The sequence below is a fragment of the Oncorhynchus keta genome, chromosome 34 (assembly GCF_023373465.1).
Source record: "Oncorhynchus keta strain PuntledgeMale-10-30-2019 chromosome 34, Oket_V2, whole genome shotgun sequence".
In the NCBI taxonomy this organism is placed as follows: Eukaryota; Metazoa; Chordata; class Actinopteri; order Salmoniformes; family Salmonidae; genus Oncorhynchus; species Oncorhynchus keta.
In genome coordinates, this window is record NC_068454.1 from 70603790 (window position 1) to 70628983 (window position 25194).

Consider the following 25194-nt stretch of genomic DNA (forward strand, 5'->3'; position numbering starts at 1 on the left):
TACTGTTGGCATGACACAGGACTGATGGTAGCGCTCACATTGTACCTTTAGCAGAATATCAGTCTGTCCCTGATGTTTTTCCTGGAGAGAACTGGCTTCTTTGCTGTCCTTCTTGACACCAGGCCATCCTCCAAAAGTCTTTGCCTCACTGTGCGTGCAGATGCACTCACACCTTCCTGCTGCCATTCCTGAGCAAGCTCTGTACTAGTGGTGCCCCGATCCCGCAGCTGAGTCAACTTTAGAAGATGGCGCTTGCTGGACTTTCTTGGGTACCCAGAAGCCTTCTTCACAACAATTGAACCGCTCTCCTTGGAGTTCTTAGATGCTATCTTACTGGCAGCAAAGTCCTTGCCTGTGAAGCCCTTTTTGTGCAAGGCAAGGATGACGGCACTTGTTTCCTTGCAGGTAACCATGGTTACAGAGGAAGAACAATGATTCCATGCACCACCCTCCTTTTGAAGCTTCCAGTCTGTTATTCAAACTCAATCAGCATAACAGAGTGATCTCCAACCTTGTTCTCATCAACACTCACACCTGTGTTAACGAGAGAATCACTGACATGATGTCAGCTGGTCCTTTTGTGGCAGGGCTGAAATGCAGTGGAAATGTTTTTGGGGGGATTCAGTTAATTTGCATGGCAAAGAGGGACTTTACAATTAATTGCAATTCATCAGATCACTCTTTGTAACATTCTGGAGTATATGCAAATTGCCATCATACAAACTGAGGCAGCAGACTTTGTGAAAATTAATATTTGAGTCATTCTCTAAACTTTTGGCCACGACTTTATATCCACGTAGCCAGAGAATAAAGTAGAGTCATCCTCCTCACTCACAGCATAACCTTTCTATCCCTGATGAGAGTGTATCCTGGCCTTTAGGTCTGCTTAATTGCCATCATTAGTAAGTAATGTGAGTCCTCACTGTTGAAAGGCAAATGGATAGATGGATGGATGGATAGAGGGGAGGGAGATGTGCAGGGATGGAGGGATGGATGGAGGAAGAGATGGTTACACCAGGCTTAGAGGAGAGTGGATGTGAGGTTTATATATTTTATACGCAGAAACACTCATAACTCTGTAACATACACACACACGCACATGTGCACATACACACACCACACACACGCACATGCACAATGTATACTGTAGATTCATACATTCACGTATTCTCTCTCTCTCTCTCTCTCTCTCTCTCTCTCTCTCTCTCTCTCTCTCTCTCTCTCTCTCTCTCTCTCTCTCTCTCTCTCTCTCTCTCTCTCTCTCTCTCTCTCTCTCTCTCTCTCTCTCTCTCTCTCTCTCTCTCTCTCTCTCTCTCTCTCTCTCTCTCTCTCTCTCTCCAGGCTCTTGCTATGGGGATGATGACAGAGTACTATCACTACATCTTCACCACACTGGTAAGTAAAGTACAGCCATATGTTTCACTGCCTGCCGAGATGCTTCCCTATCATTTTGCTTGTCTAACTTTTGTATCCATCTGGAAACTTCTGACACAATGAAGGTGTGAGCAAAACAGAGGCAGTCTTCAATCTTCATGTTTTCCCTCAAACTGACAAACAGCCAATCAAAAGTAAAGCAACAATTTATTTTATGTCTTAGGTGTGAGAAAGAAAGTGATATCAGAATGACCTAGCTCATGCGCTGTGATGATTGAGGGCAACAAGATCATTGAATGTGAAAGTGAATGACAGCTTCTATATTCTTCCCTGGAGGAGAACAGGAAAATGTGGCAGAGAGGAGTGTCAACTTTCATTCATTCAGAGAGAGAGATAGAGGGAGAGAGAGAGAGATATAGAGAGGGGGGGTGGCAGATAGCTGTTCAGTTCTGACACCCCATGGTTGTGTAACTGACATGGCCCTTGGCCTACTTCAGAGGGCTGCTCTATTTCTCTCTCTTCTGCAGAGATTATCACACACACACACACACACACACACACACACACACACACACACACACACACACACACACACACACACACACACACACACACACACACACACACACACACACACACACACACACACACACACACACACACACACACACACTGCACATTATCCCTGACTCTCTCTCTCTCTTTATACTCACTCCCCTGTCGAGTTGTCAGGTCAGAAACATTATTCAAGTCCTACTCCTATTAAAGCCATATCTCATTCATCTAACAGTAGCTAGAGTTAAGTTCAAAACACTTCTGCCCCCCCCCCCAGCCAGAATATTAAAATCCTTTGAACTAAAACCTTCCGTTTTCTTTGCTGCCAGAGCTTTTCATCAAGAAGAAAATACATCCTTCCATTTAAATGTTTGAAATTAAAGATCTAAATGTCCACATTCTCTTTATAGAAGCCATTCAGTGTATCACAATGAACGCAATTAAGTCTGGCGAAGCCATTTGCAGGATGTATGAAATGAGAAAAATGAACATGAGTGAAGATGAGGAGTTTGGGAGGGACTGAGGAGACGGAACAGACAGGAGGACGTTCTAACATGTTCCAATGTTGAGTTTGGCAGAGAGGGGACGCAGTGCTGAGAGCTTAATTCTCCCACCAGAGTGAACAACCCATCCACATCGATGAACACATATGGCAGCCATTTTCTGCCAGATTGGACTTTATACTCCAGTGTTAGCTCCAGCAGAGGACAGCACTCAGACACCACACATTAACTCACATTGCTACCATGTCCTTGCATATTCACAATCAGCATTCCTATTTAATTGTTAGTCTATACATAATCCTTTTTGCTCGTAGTGGAGAAAATGGCTTTGTTTAGCTTAGTTTACAATACAGTTATAACCCCTCTTTAGCATATTATATATAAGTATGTTATTTCCTCCTTTCCTGACTCTTAACTCTTCCCTGTCAGGACCTGTTTGCGCTGGACGTGGAGGCCTACCGTTACAGTGGGGTGAACATGACTGGCTTTAGGATCCTGAATACGGAGAACAGCCAAGTGGCCTCCATCATAGAGAAGTGGTCCATGGAACGCCTGCAGGCCCCGCCCAAACCTGACTCTGGCCTACTGGACGGCTTCATGACGGTGAGTCATCACTACAGCTACTGTATGGGGCCAATCGGAAATAGCCCCCTATTTACTAACCCCTAATCCCTATAGCTTTTAGTCCATTTCGGACACAGCAGCTACTATGATTGGGCTATTAGTCTATAACCCTTTGTTGCTCTAATCTTCTGAAAAGTGATTAATATTATCATTATGGAATAGGGACTTATGCTGGACGTGTTACTGCTGTGTGGCAGAGAAAGCCATCCCACCATTAGATTGTTTCCTAGATATTTTAAATATCACATTAGACATTTGATGGAGTAAGGCAGGAATGTTGTTTGGACGTAGACTATGCTTTCTCTGTGTGTGACTGTTGCTAATGCATTAGCCGCTAGTGAAACAGCCATGCTGTGAGCATCGCCTTCCTGTGAGCATCCGGCCTGTCCCAGAGGACTGAAACACACGACCTCCTGGGTCCCTGGGCTCTGAGCCCTGTGTGATAACGTGGCTCCCGTTGCATGGATCCAACCCCTCTCTGATAACAGCACACAGCCAGTAATGACTGTTCTACAGCAGTCCTGCTACACCGCTACTCTCTCTTATCTGGGAGCACTGCCAAAATATGAACTCACCAGAGACAAGGCGAGAGGGAGGACAGGGAGGGCGAGAGAGCGAGCTTGAGAGAGATGGAGAGAAAGGGAGAGAGATGACTGGAATTAGGGTTCCAGATTAATTCCAAAACAACTGAAAAGGTGCTAAAAGTGTTATATTCCAGTTGGAGGGAAGCGGATGCTGGCTGGGGGTTGATAGCTGTGGCTTGCCACTGGAGGATAGAGAGCTTCCTTTAAGGTTCAAGGAACCTTGCTGAGGAGTTAGTTCCAGGGTTGTACTGTATCTGACCGGTTTGCCTCTTTGTAACAGTCTTCTGTTGGATTAGTGGGTCAGTTGGTGGTGCTTCTCTCTGGAGGCCTACAATAGACTGGGGGCAGTTGATGTATTTCTCTGACACATAGTCAATTGAAACCTAAGGAATCAACTGACTTGGTGCTTCGCCCTCCACACGCATGTACATAAATTAGCTCTCTCAGATCAATAGACTATATGTAGTGGCAAGGACAACTGCAAAGCCCTCTATCAGCTGTTTGTGTTCCCATCTGTTCCTTATGTGGTCTATAAGGCTGGATGAGTATTACTTCATAAGACTGTTGTTTTTGGATCCGAGGGCATCAGAAGATTTATTCCAGGGGAGGACAGTGCTCTGACCCCGCTCATCAGGGAATTGATGGCGTAGTTGGAAGGCGGGGATTGATTCATTAGATAAATGGCAATCAGTCAGCAGCTAATGCATATTGACATGGCGAAAGGTTCCGTAAACGTTTGATTAACGGCTTCATTTGTGAGCTGTATTTACAGTCTTGTGTCCTTAAGTACTGAACCGCTGATGTAACTTATGGACTGGCGATCGTGACAGATTACACCCAGAGCAATACAAAGACTCAGCTATTTTTATACAGCTCTTTGTTTTGGGCCCACTGCTTTCAAAGAGTATTGTTTGAAACACTATGGAAATGTTGTGTGTTTCTTTGTGTGTGTGTGTGTGTGTGTGTGTGTGTGTGTGTGTGTGTGTGTGTGTGTGTGTGTGTGTGTGTGTGTGTGTGTGTGTGTGTGTGTGTGTGTGTGTGTGTGGATCTTTTTTTTCTACTGATGATGTTGGAAAGAATAGAGAGTAGATGGAGAACAGGCACAATCATATCCAGCAAAACGGTGTGAAGAGGTTGACAAATCCTGGTCCAGGCACCAGGTTTGTTAAAACAACTTTAAACACTTTAGATGTGACTTTTCTGTGTGATTTAATCCCTGTTCCTCTCCTACTGTTTGATCTGCAGAACAGAGCATTCTGAGAGATTAGAGAGAGGTGGTCCTCTCCCACCTAGCTTGGCTACAGCCTTGTTATTTCGGCTTAAATTGATCTCGGTGCTTGCCTTATTTGGCTGTGACTCACAAAAGATTCCTGTCGCCTGTAAAACCTCAGAAACAAACCCCAGTGCCAAAGAGGATAATGATTAAACCCCAGGATGTTTTGTTTTTTTTCATCTCTTTTTTTCTAGATGTATTTGTGTGCTGCAATGCTGAATAATAAAGCTTAATTCTGCACCTCATTTCTTTATGCTACAATTAATCTTCCTTTGGAGAAGGAAGTCCTGCCCTGTCACGGCTTAACACACATAATGAAAATGACCTAACAAGCCCTACAGGTTCATTAGCATAATTCCTCCTGCTTGCTAATTGCTTTAGCTTCTGTCTGTTTCACTCTGAGGCGGCTAGGCTAATCTCAAGGAGATTCCAAAAACTCCCAGGCATGACCATACATCCTACAATTTATCTCCCTGTCTTGAGTTGGAGAGGGGAGGCATTGCTTTTTAACCAGCTCTCTCTTTGGGTCAGGGCAGATACCTAACCCCATGATTTGAATGTTGTTGTCCGCTGTTTTGTTTATGTCAGGAATTTGAGGATAAAATGGTGTTCATATAATGGAAACCTAGCAACCACACCATCTGTAATCATACCAATACTTTCCCATGAAGAACGATAGACATAGACCCAGGGCAAATTCAAATGGACACATCTATGCTACTGGGTGGGTTGCCATTTTGTGATTTGCAGCTAGGCTATCATTACATGTCCGGCTATGGGGAATACTTCTCAATAACAGCAGTCAAATACACATGTGGAATCACATTACTCAACCATCACTCAAACAGCCACATACATCATATAGCAGACTGAAAGACTGGCAGAAACTCTTCCAGATGTGAAGAATGAAACAGACATAGAGAGAGTATCGAGACAAAGAGAAAGAGACCGGTTGAATGGAGTAGGGGAAAGATTGAGAATACGGAGGAGAGGGAGAAAGAGAGGGAGGGAGGGAGGGAGGGAGGGAGGGAGAGAGAGAGAGAATAGTGAGGAGAGATTGAGAGATGAATTATTCTGTGCTCTCTTAGCTGTCCCCTCGGCTCAGCGCCTTCTCTTGATCGACCTGTCCATCAAGCCTTCACCATGTCGTCTCCTGGGTGATCTCCCTGAGTGGCAGCATGGGGCGGAGAACATGGCTGCTGCCTGCCGGAGAGGGGGAGGTGACCCTAGCCAGCTAACAGGCTGCTGGACAAGCCCTGAACACACCTGAACAGCCCTGGACAGAACTGGCCAGCAGGGTCAGGCCCCAATATCTTCCGACAGATGGCATCATTCTTACGGGACATGTGTTGCCATCACTCTATCTGCAAACTTAATATGTGTAAATATGTGTATGAACATAACAAGATTCAACAACTGAGCCATAAACTGAACAAGTTCCACAGACATGTGACTAACAGAAATGGAATATTGTGTTCAAAATCAAAAGTAACAGTCAGTATCTGGTGTGGCCACCAGCTGCATTAAGTACTGCAGTGCATCTCCTCCTCATGGACTGCACCAGATTTGCAAATTCTTTCTGTGAGATGTTACCCCACTCTTCCACTAAGGCACCTGCACGTTTACTGACATTTATGGGTGGAATGGCCCTAGCCCTCACCCTCCGATCCAACAGGTCCCAGACGTGCTTAATGGGATTGAGATCCGGGCTCTTCGCTGGCCATGGAAAGAACCCTGACATTCCTGTCTTGCAGGAAATCACGCACAGAACGAGTAGTATGGCTGGTGCCATTGTCATGCTGGAGGGTCATGTCAGGATGAGCCTGCAGGAAGGGTACCACATGAGGGAGGAGGATGTCTTCCCTGTAACACACAGCGTTGAGATTGCCTGCAATGACAACAAGCTCAGTCCGATGATGCTGTGACACACCACCCTAGACCACGACAGACCCTCCACCTCCAAATCGATCCCGCTCCAGAGTACAGGCCTCTGTGTAACGCTCATTCCTTCGACGATAAACGCGAATCTGACCATCATCCCTGGTGAGACAAAACTGCGACGCGTCAGTGAAGAGTACTTTTTGCCAGTCCTGTCTGGTCCTGCAACGGTGGTTTGAGCCCATAGGCGACGTTGTTGCCATTGAAGTCTGGTGAGGACCTTCCTTACAACAGGACTACAAGCCCTCAGTCCGGCCTCTCTCAGCCTATTGCGGACAGTCTGAGCACTGATGGAAGGATTATGCATTCCTCATGCAGTTGTTGTTGCCATCCTGTACCTGTCCCACAGGTGTGATGTTCGGATGTACCGATCCTGTTCAGGTGTTGTTACATGTGGTCTGCCACTGCGAGGCCGATCAGTTGTCCGTCCTGTCTCCCTGTAGCACTGTATCAGGCGTCTCACAGTACGGACATTGCAATTTATTGCCCTGGCCACATCTGCAGTGCCTCCTTGCAGCATGCCTAAAGCACGTTCACGCAGATGAGCAGGGCAGATGAGCAGGGACCCTGGGCATCATTCTTTTGGTGTTTCTCAGAGTCAGTAGAAAGGCATCTTTAGTGTCTCAAGTTTTCATAACTGTGACCTTAATTGCCTACCATCTGTAAACTGTTAGTGTCTTAATGACAGTTCCACAGGTGCATGTTCATTAATTGTTTATGGTTCATTGAACAAGCATGGGTAACAGTGTTTAAATCCTTTACAATGAAGATCTGTGAAGTTATTTGGATTTTTACGAATTATCTTTGAAAGACAGGGTCCTGAAAAAGGGACATTGCTTTTGCTGAGTTTGTATGGGAGGGAGCGATATTTCTTTACCAGATATTGGCATCCTCTTCAGTCTTGGTTTTGTGATGAACCCCATTTGAACCCCATTTCTGCACCCCACAGATGAAGCTCCTCTATCTAAGCTGTGGCCGTCTGCCTCTCTCTGTATTTCAGGCCAGCTCGCTCTTTTTGTGGCTTAGGGTCTTGGATTTGGGATTTGGCGCTGCATCTGTCCACATGCGGGGAGAATCATTTGGAAGTGGAGTATGCGTGGGCATTATTCGGTCAGCTGGTTGGCATGTGTGGTAGCTGGCAGAGACAAGCAGTGCCCCCCTCTTATCCCAAGGCCAGAACCTCTACTGCCACTGAGATGACCCAAAGCTAGACAATTCTCATCCTTTATCCTATTCAATACCTCTGCAAAGCACACACTGTGTGGTTTTAGGTCTTCCTATTGGATTACCGTTTGACAAGATTTTAATATATTATACCACAACACTTATTGAAAAACTTGACTCTAATTGGTTAGAAATCCTATTCTTTAGTCCAATCAGTGGAAGCAGACTATAGCCCAGTTAAAACATAGAGCTATAAATACAGAGTATGTGTGTCCATTTTGTGTTCTGGATGAGCTGCTGTCATTTGTTGTTGGCTCTGTATTGGCTGTCTGTAGCATGCTGGTGGTGTGTGTGTGTGTGTGTGTGTGTGTGTGTGTGTGTGTGTGTGTGTGTGTGTGTGTGTGTGTGTGTGTGTGTGTGTGTGTGTGTGTGTGTGTGTGTGTGTGTGTAGTGGGTGTGTATTTGTGTGGAAGCGTAGCCGGTGTCACATGCAGTGTGCACAGACACACAGGGCTGCATTAATAACTATTTGCCCCACGGTATCACTGCCAGGTAGCAGCATAGATAGGTGACCCTGGAGATGGGTTACTGCGGAAACGGAGTGATAATCTAGATTTTGGAAAAAGGGCTGTCATGTCATCATCCCCCAATACCCCATCCCCCCACTCTAACATCCCCTTCTCCTCTATCCCCCTTCTCCTTTCCACCATCACCCTCTCCTCCATCCACCCCTCTCCTCTCATCTCCTCTATCCCCTCTCCTGTTTCCCTCTCCTCTCTGTCAGGGTCGACAGGAAGCCTAGTGGTTAAGAGCATTGGGCCAGTAACCGTTCTGCCCTTGAGCAAGGCAGTAAACCCCTGACAGCGGATTAAGGCAGCCCCCCGCACTTCTCTGATTCAGAGGGGTTGGGTTAAATGTGAAAGACACACACAACTGACTAGGTCTCCTCTTCTCCAGGGACTGCTGCCAGCTCCACATATCATCCCACTGTTCCCCTGAGAGTTATGAGCCATGTTACTCTCTCCCACTATCAAGCTTCTACTCTCAGTCTGATCCATGTGAAATATGTTGAGGATCTGACTCTATATCTAACTCTTACAATCCCCCCCATACACTGTAGTGTAGAAAACATTAGGAAAACTTTCTTAATATTGAGTTGCACCCCCTTTTGCCCTCAGAACAGCCTCAATTCATCGGGGCATGGACTATTCTTGATACACATGGGAAACTGAGCAGCGTTGAAGTTCTTGACACACTCAAACAGGTGCATCTGGCACCTACTACCATACCCCGTTCAAAGGCACTTTTTGGCACACCGATCCCTTTAGCGGGATAATTTTCGTCAATATCCGGTGAATTGTAGAGCGCCAAATTCAACTTAAATTACTAAAAATATTTACATTTCATGAAATCACAAGTGCAATATACCAAAACACAGCTTAGCTTGTTGTTAATCCACCTGGCGTGTCAGATTTCAAAAAAGCTTTATGGTGAAAGCAAACCATGCAATTATGTGAGGACAACTTTCAGCAGACAAAACATTACAAACAGCTAGCAGGAAAGTAGATTGGTCAGAAAAGCAATAAAATGAATCGCTTACCTTTGATGATCTTCGTATGTTTGCACTCACGAGACTCCCACACAATAAGGAGATTCCCACACATTCCCACACCCACGAGACTCCCACACAATAAATGTTTGTTTTGTTCCTTAAAGATTCTCTTTATATCCAAAAACCTCCATTTGGTTGGCACGTTTTGTTTAGTAATCCACAGGCTCGTGCAGTTCACGACAGGTAGACGAAAATTCCAAATAGTATCCGTAAAGTTCGTAGAAACATGTCAAACGTTTTTTATAATCAATCCTCAGGTTGTTTTTACAATAAATAATTGATAATATTTCAACCGGACGGTAGCCTTTTCAATAGGAGAGAGAGAGAAAAAAGGTTTCTCGCGCATGCACAAATCTGGGGACACCTAGTTATCCACTGACGCAATGTGATCATTCTCGCAAATTTTTTCAGAATAAAAGCCTGAAACTATGTCTAAAAATTGTTCACACCCTGTGGAAGCCATAGGGAAAGGAATCTGGTTGATATCCCTTTAAATGGAGGATAGGCATGCAATGGAACAGTAGTTTCAGAAAAACAGCACTTGCTGGTTGGATTTTCCTCAGGTTTTCGCCTGCAATATCAGTTCTGTTATACTCACAGACAATATTTTTGACAGTTTTGGAAACTTAAGAGTGTTTTCTATCCTAATCTGCCAATTATATGCATATTCTAGCTTCTGGGCCTGAGAAATAGGCAGTTTACTTTGGGAACGTTTTTTATCTGAACATCAAAATACTGCACCCTTGCTTCAAGAGGTTAAATATTTTGTCCTCCCCATTCACCCTCTGAATGGCACACATACACAATCCATGTCTCAATTGTCTCAAGGATCCTTCCCCTCCTTTCCTTTACTAATACTCCCACTCCTTTCCTCATCCTCATTCTCCTTTCCTCATCATTCCTCTCCTTTCCTCATCCCCCCCTCCTTTCCTCATCCTCCCGCTCCTTTCCTCATCATCTTCCCTCTCCTTTCCTCATCCTTCCACTCCTTTCCTCATCCTCATCTTCCCTCTCCTTTCCTCATCCTTCCCCTCCTTTCCTCATCCTCATCTTCCCTCTCCTTTCCTCATCCTCATTCCTTCCTCTCCTTTCCTCATTCCTTCCTCTCCTTTCCTCATCCTTCACATCCTTTCCTCATCCTACCTCTCATTTCCTCATCCTCATCTTCCCCCTCCTTTCCTCATCCTCCCTCTCCTTTCCTCATCCTCCCTCTCCTTTCCTCATCCTCCCTCTTCTTTCCTCATCCTCCCTCTCCTTTACTCATCCTCCCTCTCATTCCCTCACCTTTCCTCATCCTTCCTCTCCTTTCCTTATCATCCCTCTCCTTTCCTCATCCTCCCTCTCATTTCATCATCCTTATCTTCCCTCTCCTTTCCTCACCCCCCCACCTTTCTTCATCCTCACGCTCCTTTCCTCATCCTCCCTCTCATTTTTTCATCCTCCCTGTCATTTTCTCATCATCCTTCTCTTTTTCAATATTTCTCTGTCTTTTGAGTATTTCTGGGAGTGACGTTGCATCTGTAATGAGCTGACGGTCTCAGCCCGGCTCAACTCCAGTCAGCGTCACGAGCCATCATTAGATCAGTTACCCACAGTGCACTGCTCCCAGCCATGTGCTGCTCTGGCTACCCACCCTGATTAAACACAGCGACAGTGGCAGATCTCTATCCTGAAATTCCTTCCTCCCTCCGCCTGCCAGAGTTACTGTAGATCCAACACTGACGAGTGCTCAGAGAGAGGCGGGTTACGGAAAAGAGAGAGAGAGAAGGAAAAGAGGAAAGGGAGAGGGAGAGAGAAAGAGGGACAGGGAAGAATATATATATTTATATATATAGAAATAGTATGGAAAAGTAAAAATATATATATAAAACCAGGAATAAATACACAGTGAATAACAATAACGTATATACACAGAGAAAGTAAGAGTGATAGCGAGAGAGAGAAAGAAAGTCAGAAGATGGGTGAAAGGAACGCTGGAGAAAAAGGAACGACTGACGTTTGTGTTTTTTCATCAGAAATGATTACTTATCGCTAAAGTCATGTAAGTAAAATATTTATGTTCACAGATATTTTATTCATAGATTTTAGATGTGTATTAAAATGTTTTTTTTTCAAATGTTTGGAATGTTTGTATCCTGTATATTTGACTGTGATAGGTGGTCTCACCTAGCTATCTTAAGATCAAAGTCGCTCTGGATAAATAAAGTTTGGGGTCACTTAGAAATGTCCTTGTTTTAGTAAGAAAAGCTATTTTTTTGCTCATTAAAATAACATCAAATTGATCAGAAATACAGTGTAGACATTGTTAATGTTGTAAATGACTATTTCTTTATGGATTATCTACATAGGCGTACAGAGGCCCATTATCAGCAACCATCACTCCTGTGTTCCAATAGCACGTTGTGTTAGCTAATCCAAGTTTATAATTTTAAAAGGCTAATTGATCATCAGAAAACCATTTTGCAATTATGTTAGCACAGCTGAAAACTGTTGTCCTGATTAAAGAAGCAATAAAACTGGCCTTCTTTAGACTAGTTGAGCATCAGTATTTGTGGGTTCGATTACAGGCTCAAAATGGCCGGAAACAAATAACTTTCTTCTGAAACTCGTCAGTCTATTCTCGTTCTGAGAAATTAAGGCTATACCATGCGATGCATTTCCAAGAAACTGAGGATCTCGTACAACGCTGTGTACTATTCCCTTCACAGAACAGCGCAAACTGGCTCTAACCAGAATAGAAAGAGGAGTGGGAGGCGTGGGAGGAGTGGGAACTGAGCAAGAGGACAAGTACATTAGAGTGTCTAGTTTGAGAAACAGACGCCTCACAAGTCCTCAACTGGCAGCTTCATTAAATAGTACCCCAGTCTCAACGTCAACAGTGAAGAGGCAACTCCGGGATGCTGGCCGGAGTTCCTCTGTCCAGTGTCTGTGTTCTTTTGTCCATCTTAATCTTTTAGTTTTATTGGCCAGTCTGAGATGTGGCTTTTTCTTTGCAACTCTACCTAGAAGGCCAGCATCCCGGAGTCGCCTCTTCACTGTTGACATTGAGACTGGTGTTTTGCGGATACTATTTAATGAAGATATAGATCTCATGTTACAGTATTGATTATTTTTTTTTTATTATTATATTGATGTTACAAATGTGTCATTTGTACAGTTCTTTATAAAAAATGTAGCTATTTCTTACATTTGACTGTGTAAAGCCTATTGTAGCAGTACTTGTTTTTTCTCTGAGCGGATATATAGTGTTTTGCAAAAACACGTTATTCTTCTCTCTGAAATGAACCCCATTTCAAACAAATATATATCGGTCATTGTAAAACCCCTTTGCCACGATAGTGAAAAAAACACACCAATCTCTTTCATAAGTTCATTAATCAATAAAAGCTAATTTACCAACATTTCTGAAAATGTATATATAGTGTTTTGCAAAGAAACTCTTCAAGTATAGCTCAAGGCTACAGCCAGCATCATAACAGGGCACAGCTTTATAACAGAGAGAGACAGTGGCAGGTAAAGGGATTCACCTTTCCTCCTCTGCAGAATGACCTCAATGTATTGATGCACTCAAAGCCAGCTCAGTAGTCTTGAATCCTGTTCCATTTGCTTTCACTTTAATCTAGACAGTATATATACTAACCTTTGTTGAAGGTCATTGTAAACAACAAGACATGTCGTATGCCTATCATCTCAGACGTTATTCAAATTTCAAACATGTTCACATTCCATGTTTGGTATTTTAAACATTACACTGAAATTGCTGCTCGTATCATTTCACATATATTTTAGCCACATCCTGTATAACCGATGCTCATTATAAACATACATATTAAACTGTAGCTCCGCTCAGAGAGCACTTGGAGCAGATTCCTCTTTTTTCTCATTATCTATCGTTGCTGGGGAAACCACCAGATTCAGTTGAGTGTTTAAGGCTATTATTTCTCCTGATGCTGTGTCTTAGTCACACCAGGCTGGATTCTGCTAGTTAAGCACTCTGGTTCTGCACACACACACACACACACACACACACACACACACACACACACACACACACACACACACACACACACACACACACACACACACACACACACACTGTATAGCTCTCTGCTCTGAGGCTTCATGTCTGTAGTCTGCAGCAGACCCTATTCAAGGCTGGCCTGGGCAGCATTTGTATGCCTGACGGAGTGGGGCTCTTTATAATTGGAATAGCTCCTCTTAAAGACTTAAAACCTAATTTATGTTCCTGAGAGTTGAGATCAAATGGTACGCAGGAGGGAGGATATGTCAAGTCCACTGGGTTGGAGAAGGGAGGATAAACCCCAATCTCTTTATCACTGTAGTACTGGTTCCACATTGGACCTCAACATCTCACTACACCCACACTATGATTGTGGAACCCACTTTCAGGACTAATCTAACTCACATAATCTGAACAGTTGTAACTCACACAGGGTTTATGGTAATAATGAGCTATATAGATAACAAAGATTTTGATATCAAACTAATCTAGTTCTCACACAATAATACACGTTCAAGTGGCCACTCTCGTCAGTACCCACAACGTTCTCTCAGTATTACCCATGACGCAGTGTTTTGTTGTTCAGGGATGTAATGTCGCTGTGAGCCACGGATGAGTCAGGTATAAACCTGCAGCTGCTCAGACATGTACACACACACGTGCACATAAACACACATGCACATAAACACACATGCACATAAACACACATGCACGTACAAAGAGAGCTCAAAAACAAGGCCTCTGGGCTACCTTCCTCCTCTTCAAAACAAAAAGACATCAAGACAGCCAAAGGGAATCTGATGGCATGGCCTCACTTTGACTCTTTTCTTACCTCTCATCAGACAGCTGCTCACAGGGCTTCTGTAGGTGTTATCGAGCAGAGAAATTATTATTCTATTCAATCTCTTACTTCCAGGATTATAGGCAGGGCCTGGAGGACATTTTCGTAGTTGTATGAATGAAATATATTCAACACAAGGTCACAGTCATTAGAATACAGGATCGGGTGATGAGCCACCATGATAAACATCATGCACAATTGAATAAGAAAAGACAATACCACAGTCCTAGCTTTGCGATGGATATTATCCAATTCACATTTATTCTGGCAATAATACCAAGAATGTGTAAAGAGGTGTCGCAATTTACTGTTAGGCTCACAATGACTGGCTCACAAGAGCTGGAGGTTTAGAATAGACTGTCTATTCAAAATCCTCGTCCAAATCCCCCTAACAACACATCTCACGCACACCAAGCTAACATTAGACATCTGTTATGTAAATGAAAGTTCACTTAGATAATAACACTACCCTATGGACTGTGGCCAAGCAGATGACCTGTCCAATACAACAGCTGTTGTATTGGACAGGTGCAGCGTGGTACGTGTCCATGATTTTTATTATAACCCAACACTAGAACAAAAATGATCAAAGCAGCACAAACGAAACTGGTGCAGACACACAAAGCAGAAAACAACCACCCACAAAACCCATGTGGGAAAAGCTACCTAAGTAGAGACAACGATAGACAGCTGCCTCTGATTGAGAACCACACCGGCCAAACAACAAAGAAATACAAAACATAGAAACTGAACATAGAATGCCCACCCTAGTCACACCCTGGCCTAACCAAAATAGAGAATTAAAGCCTCTCTATGGCCAGGGCGTGACAAGTTGGTTACATTTTGAAGGGTAATGTAGTCTTGGATGACCCCACATTGGTATATTTCTTAAACATAATGTATAATGGTCCTGTCATATTGTCCTGGGGGTCAAATAAGGGATGGGGTCATTTAAGGGTCAGAGTTCAGAGTTAATGAAATGGCCCCAGTACTCCCTCCTTGCAGTCAGTGTCCTCTTATTAAAGAGAGAAAATCAATTAGGCAGATTAACTATTTAGTCACATTCCAGGATCATATTTATTAGGCACCAAATGAAGAAAACAGACTAAAATGGGGAAGGATCACCAGAACAGGTCCAATCAGAAACGCTTGTTTTTCTTTTCCGTTTCAACATGTTTTGCGACAGTGTGTCCTAATGAATAGGACCAGGTGTCCAATCTGCCCCGTGGGTCCTGTCTGTACTGGGGTGGGGGTAAGAATGGAGAAGAGGTCTCTAGCAGAAATGAAGAGAGACAATAAAACAGACAGACAGCAAGAATGTGAAGCAGCTTGATCTTGAGACTCTTCTTCTTCTTACAAGATGGGATTTTCACGGAACATGAAAGCAAACTCACTCAGCTACAGTCAAAGTACCTGAAGGTATAAAAACCAAAGCTTACCTCTTAAATAAATCTTAGAAAGGAACAAACCATTTTTCTTCCCTTTTCTTCCAGTTGCTGCTGCTTTTAGACTCCTCCTCCAGTGGGAGTGTGACAGTGCAGTGAAGGGAAAAGGTTTTGCTCAGCCTGCGGCGAATCCTCATGGTAGCAACCTGATGGCAGGCGACGGTGATCCGCTAGACTCTGCGTGTGTGTGTGTGTTTTTGTGTGTGTGTTTTTGTGTGTGTGTGTGTGTGTGTGTGTGTGTGTGTGTGTGTATGTATGTGTGTGTGTGTGTGTATGTGTATGTGAGTGTATGTGTGTGTGTGCGCCTGCGCACATTGCTGCAACCTCTGGGAGACAAGTCTCTAGTTAGGTGTGAGATGTGAGAGCTGTTCAGTGTGGATTACAGGAGAGCAAAGAAGTGAGAGAAGTGGAGTATGAAATTATAGATTTTGTTATTTTCAGAAAGGGCCTTAAACAGAGGAGCTAAAATTAGCAGCTGAGTGATGTAATGTGTTTTTGACCAACAGCCAACAACATCTTACATCTATTTGTGGGCACAGCTAATAATACAACAACTGCTGCTTGGAGGTTTTTATGAGCTTCATCTATGAGTAATTCCTGGATCTCTGTGCAGTCAAGAGAGACACAGTTGTGTTTCTATGATATTTGTCCACCACAAACTGTTCACCTCAAGACAAAACAAGCAATCGGAAGACCGTAGGGAGGATCAAAGAACTCCCCTGAGAGGACAAATAATCCTGCCAGTAATTCACACACCCGTTCAGACCTCTGCTCTCCCCGGCTAATTACTTTTACCCTAACTATCACAAAACTCTGCTGTTTCAATCAGTTTCCCTGCTCCCTGTTTTATAGTCATAAAGCCTGATGACTCTCCTCATGAGTTTGGCCATTAAGGAGAAGAGAAAATGGACTAGATAATCTGGTGCCTGTGTGTGTGTGCCTGTGTGTGTGTGTGTGCACTAGGTAGGGTGAGAATATCAGGTTCCTAATGGAGAAACCCTGCTGGGGGAGGTACTTGTCGTCTGGAAGAGGGTAGTGAGAGGAAGCACAGACCCACATTACAAGCCCAAATGGCCCTATTGTGAACACGCAGTGGAAAAACTGCCCATGCTAGATTAGATAACCTAGGGCCCCCAACAACAACAATGAGGTTGAGAGAGAGAGAGAGAGAGAGAGAGAGAGAGAGAGAGAGAGAGAGAGAGAGAGAGAGAGAGAGAGAGAGAATAAAAGAAAGGGAGAACGTTGGCAAAGAAAGAGAGGGAAAAGACTGGGTGAGAGGCAATGACATTAAATGTGTGTCTGAAAACAGATGATTTCCTATTTAACACTCCATTGAGTTCCCCCATTATTCTGGGTCCTGGCTGGAGCCATGATGGTGGCAGTAGTTTCCCCCTGGTTCACAATAACAGCCATCTGCAGCCACACACTGCTGCTTCAATTTCCCCACAATGGAGCCACTGAGAATATCAGACATGCTGCAGTACACTGGAGTGTGCATGTACACTGGAGTGTGTGACTATGTCTGTGTGTGGGTGTGTGTCTGTGTGTGTGCACAGTACCCTGCCTGACAGACTAACAGCAATCAACAGCCCACCCATCACCATCTCAGTAATAGAGAGAATGGGTTCAATAGGCGACATTGTCAACAGATGTTTTCTGTGGAAATGATCTTGCAGTGAAAATTGGAGGGACTTTTCATTTTCTAGTATGACAGAATAGCATCCAGTAATGGAGGAATAGAGGGGGAGAGGGAGAGAAGGGAAGAGGGAGAGAGGGGAAGAGGAATAGAGGGGAAGAGGAATAGAGGGAGAGAGGGGAAGAGGAATAGAGGGGAAGAGGAATAGAGGAATAGAGGGAGAGAGGGGAAGAGGGAGAGAGGGGAAGAGGAATAGAGGGAGAGAGGGGAAGAGGAATAGAGGAATAGAGGGAGAGAGGGGAAGAGGGAGAGAAGGGAAGAGGGAGAGAGGGAAAGAGGAATAGAGGGGAAGAGGAATAGAGGGAGAGAGGGGAAGAGGAATAGAGGGAGAGAGGGGAAGAGGAATAGAGGGAGAGAGGGGAAGAGGAATAGAGGGAGAGAGGGGAAGAGGAATAGAGGGAGAGAGGGGAAGAGGAATAGAGGGAGAGAGGGGAAGAGGAATAGAGGGGAAGAGAAATAGAGGGAGAGAGGGGAAGAAGGAGAGAGGGGAAGAGGAATAGAGGGGAAGAGGAATAGAGGGAGAGAGGGGAAGAGGGAGAGAAGGAGAGAGAGAGAGGGAGAGAGGGGAAGAGGGAGAGAGAGGGGAAGAGGGAGAGAGGGAAGAGGGGAAGAGAGGGGAAGAGGGAGAGAGGGGAAGAGGGAGAGAGGGAAGAGGGATAGAAGGGGAGAGAGGGAGGGAGAGAGGGAAGAGAGAGAGGGAGAGAGGGGACGAGGGGAAGAGGAATAGAAGGGGAGAGAGGGAGAGAGGGGAAGAGGGAGAGAGAGGGGAAGACGAATAGAGAGAGAGAGGGGAAGAGCTTTTCACGTTCGCTTCACACAGACATTGTGTCTGATTCTGGTGTGCGGTAACAGGCTGCAATGGTGGACCAGAATTGAATGATTTGTTTTTCCTGTTTAATAAAACCCATAGATCCAGAAACAAATACCAACAGATACCAGTTGGCAGTCTTAGTAGTGCTATCACAGTCAAAGAAGGGGGAAAATAGCTTGTGAGAGGATGGAAAAGGAGAGAGAAAGAAGAGAGAGAAAGAGCAAGAGAGCGATGGAGGGGCAGGCAGAGAGATGGTGGGAGTGAGAAGGAGAGAGAGAAAGAGGGATAGCCAGACAGAGAGATGGTGGGAGTGAGAAGGAGGGAGAGAAGGAGGGATAGCCAGATGGAGAGATGGTGGGAGTGAGAAGGAGAGAGAGAAAGAGGGATAGCCAGACAGAGAGATGGTGGGAGTGAGAAGGAGGGAGAGAAAGAGGGATAGCCAGACAGAGAGATGGTGGGAGTGAGAAGGAGAGAGAAAGAGGGATAGCCAGACAGAGAGATGGTGGGAGTGAGAAGGAGAGAGAGAAAGAGGGATAGCCAGACAGAGAGATGGTGGGAGTGAGAAGGAGAGAGAGAAAGAGGATAGCCAGACAGAGAGATGGTGGGAGTGAGAAGGAGAGAGAGAAAGAGGGATAGCCAGACAGAGAGATGGTGGGAGTGAGAAGGAGAGAGAGAAAGAGGGATAGCCAGACAGAGAGATGGTGGGAGTGAGAAGGAGAGAGAGAAAGAGGGATAGCCAGACAGAGAGATGGTGGGAGTGAGAAGGAGAGAGAAAAGAGGGATAGCCAGACGGAGAGATGGTGGGAGTGAGAAGGAGAGAGAGAAAAAGAGGGATAGCCAGACAGAGAGATGGTGGGAGTGAGAAGGAGAGAGAGAAAGAGGGATAGCCAGACAGAGAGATGGTGGGAGTGAGAAGGAGAGAGAGAAAGAGGGATAGCCAGACGGAGAGATGGTGGGAGTGAGAAGGAGAGAGAGAAAAGAGGGATAGCCAGACAGAGAGATGGTGGGAGTGAGAAGGAGAGAGAGAAAGAGGGATAGCCAGACAGAGAGATGGTGGGAGTGAGAAGGAGGGAGAGAAAGAGGGATAGCCAGACAGAGAGATGGTGGGAGTGAGAAGGAGGAGAGAAAGAGGGATAGCCAGACAGAGAGATGGTGGGAGTGAGAAGGAGGGAGAGAAAGAGGGATAGCCAGATGGAGAGATGGTGGGAGTGAGAAGGAGAGAGAGAAAGAGGGATAGCCAGACAGAGAGATGGTGGGAGTGAGAAGGAGAGAGAAAAGAGGGATAGCCAGACAGAGAGATGGTGGGAGTGAGAAGGAGAGAGAGAAAGAGGGATAGCCAGACAGAGATGGTGGGAGTGAGAAGGAGAGAGAGAAAGAGGGATAGCCAGACAGAGAGATGGTGGGAGTGAGAAGGAGAGAGAGAAAGAGGGATAGCCAGACGGAGAGATGGTGGGAGTGAGAAGGAGAGAGAGAAAGAGGGATAGCCAGACGGAGAGATGGTGGGAGTGAGAAGGAGAGAGAGAAAGAGGGATAGCCAGACAGAGAGATGGTGGGAGTGAGAAGGAGAGAGAGAAAGAGGGATAGCCAGAGAGAGATGGTGGGAGTGAGAAGGAGAGAGAGAGAAAGAGGGATAGCCAGACAGAGAGATGGTGGGAGTGAGAAGGAGAGAGAAAGAGGGATAGCCAGACAGAGAGATGGTGGGAGTGAGAAGGAGAGAGAGAAAGAGGATAGCCAGACAGAGAGATGGTGGGAGTGAGAAGGAGAGAGAGAAAGAGGGATAGCCAGACAGAGAGATGGTGGGAGTGAGAAGGAGAGAGAGAAAGAGGGATAGCCAGACAGAGAGATGGTGGGAGTGAGAAGGAGAGAGAGAAAGAGGGATAGCCAGACAGAGAGATGGTGGGAGTGAGAAGGAGAGAGAGAAAAGAGGGATAGCCAGACAGAGAGATGGTGGGAGTGAGAAGGAGAGAGAGAAAGAGGGATAGCCAGACGGAGAGATGGTGGGAGTGAGAAGGAGAGAGAGAAAGAGGGATAGCCAGACAGAGAGATGGTGGGAGTGAGAAGGAGAGAGAGAAAGAGGGATAGCCAGACAGAGAGATGGTGGGAGTGAGAAGGAGAGAGAGAAAGAGGGATAGCCAGACGGAGAGATGGTGGGAGTGAGAAGGAGAGAGAGAAAGAGGGATAGCCAGACAGAGAGATGGTGGGAGTGAGAAGGAGAGAGAGAAAGAGGGATAGCCAGACAGAGAGATGGTGGGAGTGAGAAGGAGGGAGAGAAAGAGGGATAGCCAGACAGAGAGATGGTGGGAGTGAGAAGGAGGGAGAGAAAGAGGGATAGCCAGACAGAGATGGTGGGAGTGAGAAGGAGGGAGAGAAAGAGGGATAGCCAGATGGAGAGATGGTGGGAGTGAGAAGGAGAGAGAGAAAGAGGGATAGCCAGACAGAGAGATGGTGGGAGTGAGAAGGAGAGAGAGAAAGAGGGATAGCCAGACAGAGAGATGGTGGGAGTGAGAAGGAGAGAGAGAAAGAGGGATAGCCAGACAGAGAGATGGTGGGAGTGAGAAGGAGGAGAGAAAGAGGGATAGCCAGACAGAGAGATGGTGGGAGTGAGAAGGAGAGAGAGAAAGAGGGATAGCCAGACAGAGAGATGGTGGGAGTGAGAAGGAGAGAGAGAAAGAGGGATAGCCAGACGGAGAGATGGTGGGAGTGAGAAGGAGAGAGAGAAAGAGGGATAGCCAGACAGAGAGATGGTGGGAGTGAGAAGGAGAGAGAGAAAGAGGGATAGCCAGACGGAGAGATGGTGGGAGTGAGAAGGAGAGAGAGAAAGAGGGATAGCCAGACGGAGAGATGGTGGGAGTGAGAAGGAGAGAGAGAAAGAGGGATAGCCAGACAGAGAGATGGTGGGAGTGAGAAGGAGAGAGAGAAAGAGGGATAGCCAGACAGAGAGATGGTGGGAGTGAGAAGGAGAGAGAGAAAGAGGGATAGCCAGACAGAGAGATGGTGGGAGTGAGAAGGAGGAAGAGAAAGAGGGATAGCCAGACAGAGAGATGGTGGGAGTGAGAAGGAGAGAGAGAAAGAGGGATAGCCAGATGGAGAGATGGTGGGAGTGAGAAGGAGGGAGAGAAAGAGGGATAGCCAGATGGAGAGATGGTGGGAGTGAGAAGGAGGGAGAGAAAGAGGGATAGCCAGACAGAGAGATGGTGGGAGTGAGAAGGAGAGAGAAAAGAGGGATAGCCAGATGGAGAGATGGTGGGAGTGAGAAGGAGAGAGAGAAAGAGGGATAGCCAGAGAGAGATGGTGGGAGTGAGAAGGAGGGAGAGAAAGAGGGATAGCCAGACAGAGAGATGGTGGGAGTGAGAAGGAGAGAGAGAAAGAGGGATAGCCAGACAGAGAGATGGTGGGAGTGAGAAGGAGAGAGAGAAAGAGGGATAGCCAGACAGAGAGATGGTGGGAGTGAGAAGGAGAGAGAGAAAGAGGATAGCCAGACAGAGAGATGGTGGGAGTGAGAAGGAGAGAGAGAAAGAGGGATAGCCAGACAGAGAGATGGTGGGAGTGAGAAGGAGAGAGAGAAAGAGGGATAGCCAGACAGAGAGATGGTGGGAGTGAGAAGGAGAGAGAAAAGAGGGATAGCCAGACAGAGAGATGGTGGGAGTGAGAAGGAGAGAGAGAAAGAGGGATAGCCAGACGGAGAGATGGTGGGAGTGAGAAGGAGAGAGAGAAAGAGGGATAGCCAGACAGAGAGATGGTGGGAGTGAGAAGGAGGGAGAGAAAGAGGGATAGCCAGATGGAGAGATGGTGGGAGTGAGAAGGAGAGAGAGAAAGAGGGATAGCCAGACGGAGAGATGGTGGGAGTGAGAAGGAGAGAGAGAAAGAGGGATAGCCAGACAGAGAGATGGTGGGAGTGAGAAGGAGAGAGAGAAAGAGGGATAGCCAGACAGAGAGATGGTGGGAGTGAGAAGGAGAGAGAGAAAGAGGGATAGCCAGACAGAGAGATGGTGGGAGTGAGAAGGAGAGAGAGAAAGAGGGATAGCCAGACAGAGAGATGGTGGGAGTGAGAAGGAGAGAGAGAAAGAGGGATAGCCAGACAGAGAGATGGTGGGAGTGAGAAGGAGGGAGAGAAAGAGGGATAGCCAGACAGAGAGATGGTGGGAGTGAGAAGGAGAGAGAGAAAGAGGGATAGCCAGACGGAGAGATGGTGGGAGTGAGAAGGAGAGAGAGAAAGAGGGATAGCCAGACAGAGAGATGGTGGGAGTGAGAAGGAGGAAGAGAAAGAGGGATAGCCAGACAGAGAGATGGTGGGAGTGAGAAGGAGAGAGAGAAAGAGGGATAGCCAGATGGAGAGATGGTGGGAGTGAGAAGGAGAGAGAGAAAGAGGGATAGCCAGACAGAGAGATGGTGGGAGTGAGAAGGAGAGAGAGAAAGAGGGATAGCCAGACAGAGAGATGGTGGGAGTGAGAAGGAGAGAGAGAAAGAGGGATAGCCAGATGGAGAGATGGTGGGAGTGAGAAGGAGAGAGAGAAAGAGGGATAGCCAGAGAGAGATGGTGGGAGTGAGAAGGAGGGAGAGAAAGAGGGATAGCCAGACAGAGAGATGGTGGGAGTGAGAAGGAGAGAGAGAAAGAGGGATAGCCAGACAGAGAGATGGTGGGAGTGAGAAGGAGAGAGAGAAAGAGGGATAGCCAGACAGAGAGATGGTGGGAGTGAGAAGGAGAGAGAGAAAGAGGGATAGCCAGACAGAGAGATGGTGGGAGTGAGAAGGAGAGAGAGAAAGAGGGATAGCCAGACAGAGAGATGGTGGGAGTGAGAAGGAGAGAGAAAAGAGGGATAGCCAGACAGAGAGATGGTGGGAGTGAGAAGGAGAGAGAGAAAGAGGGATAGCCAGACAGAGAGATGGTGGGAGTGAGAAGGAGAGAGAGAAAGAGGGATAGCCAGACGGAGAGATGGTGGGAGTGAGAAGGAGAGAGAGAAAGAAAGGGATAGCCAGACAGAGAGATGGTGGGAGTGAGAGAAGGAGGGAGAGAAAGAGGGATAGCCAGATGGAGAGATGGTGGGAGTGAGAAGGAGAGAGAGAAAGAGGGATAGCCAGACGGAGAGATGGTGGGAGTGAGAAGGAGAGAAAAAGAGGGATAGCCAGACAGAGAGATGGTGGGAGTGAGAAGGAGAGAGAGAAAGAGGGATAGCCAGACAGAGAGATGGTGGGAGTGAGAAGGAGAGAGAGAAAGAGGGATAGCCAGACAGAGAGATGGTGGGAGTGAGAAGGAGAGAGAGAAAGAGGGATAGCCAGACAGAGAGATGGTGGGAGTGAGAAGGAGAGAGAGAAAGAGGGATAGCCAGACAGAGAGATGGTGGGAGTGAGAAGGAGGGAGAGAAAGAGGGATAGCCAGACAGAGAGATGGTGGGAGTGAGAAGGAGAGAGAGAAAGAGGGATAGCCAGACGGAGAGATGGTGGGAGTGAGAAGGAGAGAGAGAAAGAGGGATAGCCAGACAGAGAGATGGTGGGAGTGAGAAGGAGAGAGAGAAAGAGGGATAGCCAGACAGAGAGATGGTGGGAGTGAGAAGGAGAGAGAGAAAGAGGGATAGCCAGACGGAGAGATGGTGGGAGTGAGAAGGAGAGAGAGAAAGAGGGATAGCCAGATGGAGAGATGGTGGGAGACGGGGGAATGTGACACTGAGGCTGTGTGGAGGATAATGAGACACAGTGGCAGCCTGGGCCTCGGTATGCTTTAGGACTGTTTGCCAAACAATGAGGCCCTGCAAACCCAATTAAAGGGCAGATTTCCCCAGGAAGAAAGAAAATGTGAAATTATCCCTGCTTGTTAAACCTGTCACTTAATTTCAATCAAATTATTACTTATGATCCTAGGGACCTCTCGGCTAATTGTTTTTTTTCTCTCTCTCTCTCCTCTGTTTAGGTTTCAGTGACAGGAAGAGGCTGTTCTGTGTCTGGTGAATGGGTTTATCATAGATAGCAGAGCATTTACTATTAGATGTGTGTCTGACTTCAGATGCACCATTTCACTACTGTCGCTTAGAGACAATATTCTAAACTGTGAACCTTTATTACAGTGGCAGTGTCAGCAGTAGGGGCTATATTTAGATGGTTGTACTTTGTATTTCTCAATGGCGGATTATCGAGGTCCACATTTTTCCCTTTTCCATCTGTTTCTTTTTTCATGGGTCTTTTCTGTTGGTTGTTGTGATGTGTGCCAAAGCTACATTATGCTGTCAACAAACAGACAAAGGACTTTAATGTTCCATTGGATTATCACAGTCACATTGTGTTGATATAGATAGACTGTTGTGGCCTTGTTTTCCTGAGAGAGCAACGAGGAGTAAGTAAGTAAGCTATCCATAGACAGACAGAGGTTCTAGTGTAGCTGACTACCGTGACATAGAGCTGCTATCCATAGACAGACAGAGGTTCTAGTGTAGCTGACTACCGTGACATAGAGCTGCTATCCATAGACAGACAGAGGTTCTAGTGTAGCTGACTACCGTGACATAGAGCTGCTATCCATAGACAGACATTGGTCCTAGTGTAGCTGACTACCGTGACATAGAGCTGCTATCCATAGACAGACATTGGTCCTAGTGTAGCTGACTACCGTGACATAGAGCTGCTATCCATAGACAGACATTGGTCCTAGTGTAGCTGACTACCGTGACATAGAGCTGCTATCCATAGACAGACAGAGGTTCTAAGTTAGCTGACTACCGTGACATAGAGCTGCTATCCATAGACAGACAGAGGTTCTAAGTT

At 46.1% G+C, this 25194-nt stretch overlaps 1 protein-coding gene across 2 annotated transcripts in view; it reads left to right on the plus strand.

Annotated features, from left to right (window-relative positions):
- Nucleotides 1–25194, plus strand: part of LOC118367642 (glutamate receptor ionotropic, kainate 2) — a 273598-nt gene that overhangs the window by 106072 nt on the left and 142332 nt on the right. For both annotated transcript variants that reach the window (XM_052494598.1, XM_052494599.1), the window contains exons 6-7: nucleotides 1342–1395; nucleotides 2862–3035. In XM_052494598.1, the coding sequence (XP_052350558.1) occupies nucleotides 1342–1395; nucleotides 2862–3035 (228 nt within the window). The remainder of the gene's footprint in view (nucleotides 1–1341; nucleotides 1396–2861; nucleotides 3036–25194) is intronic.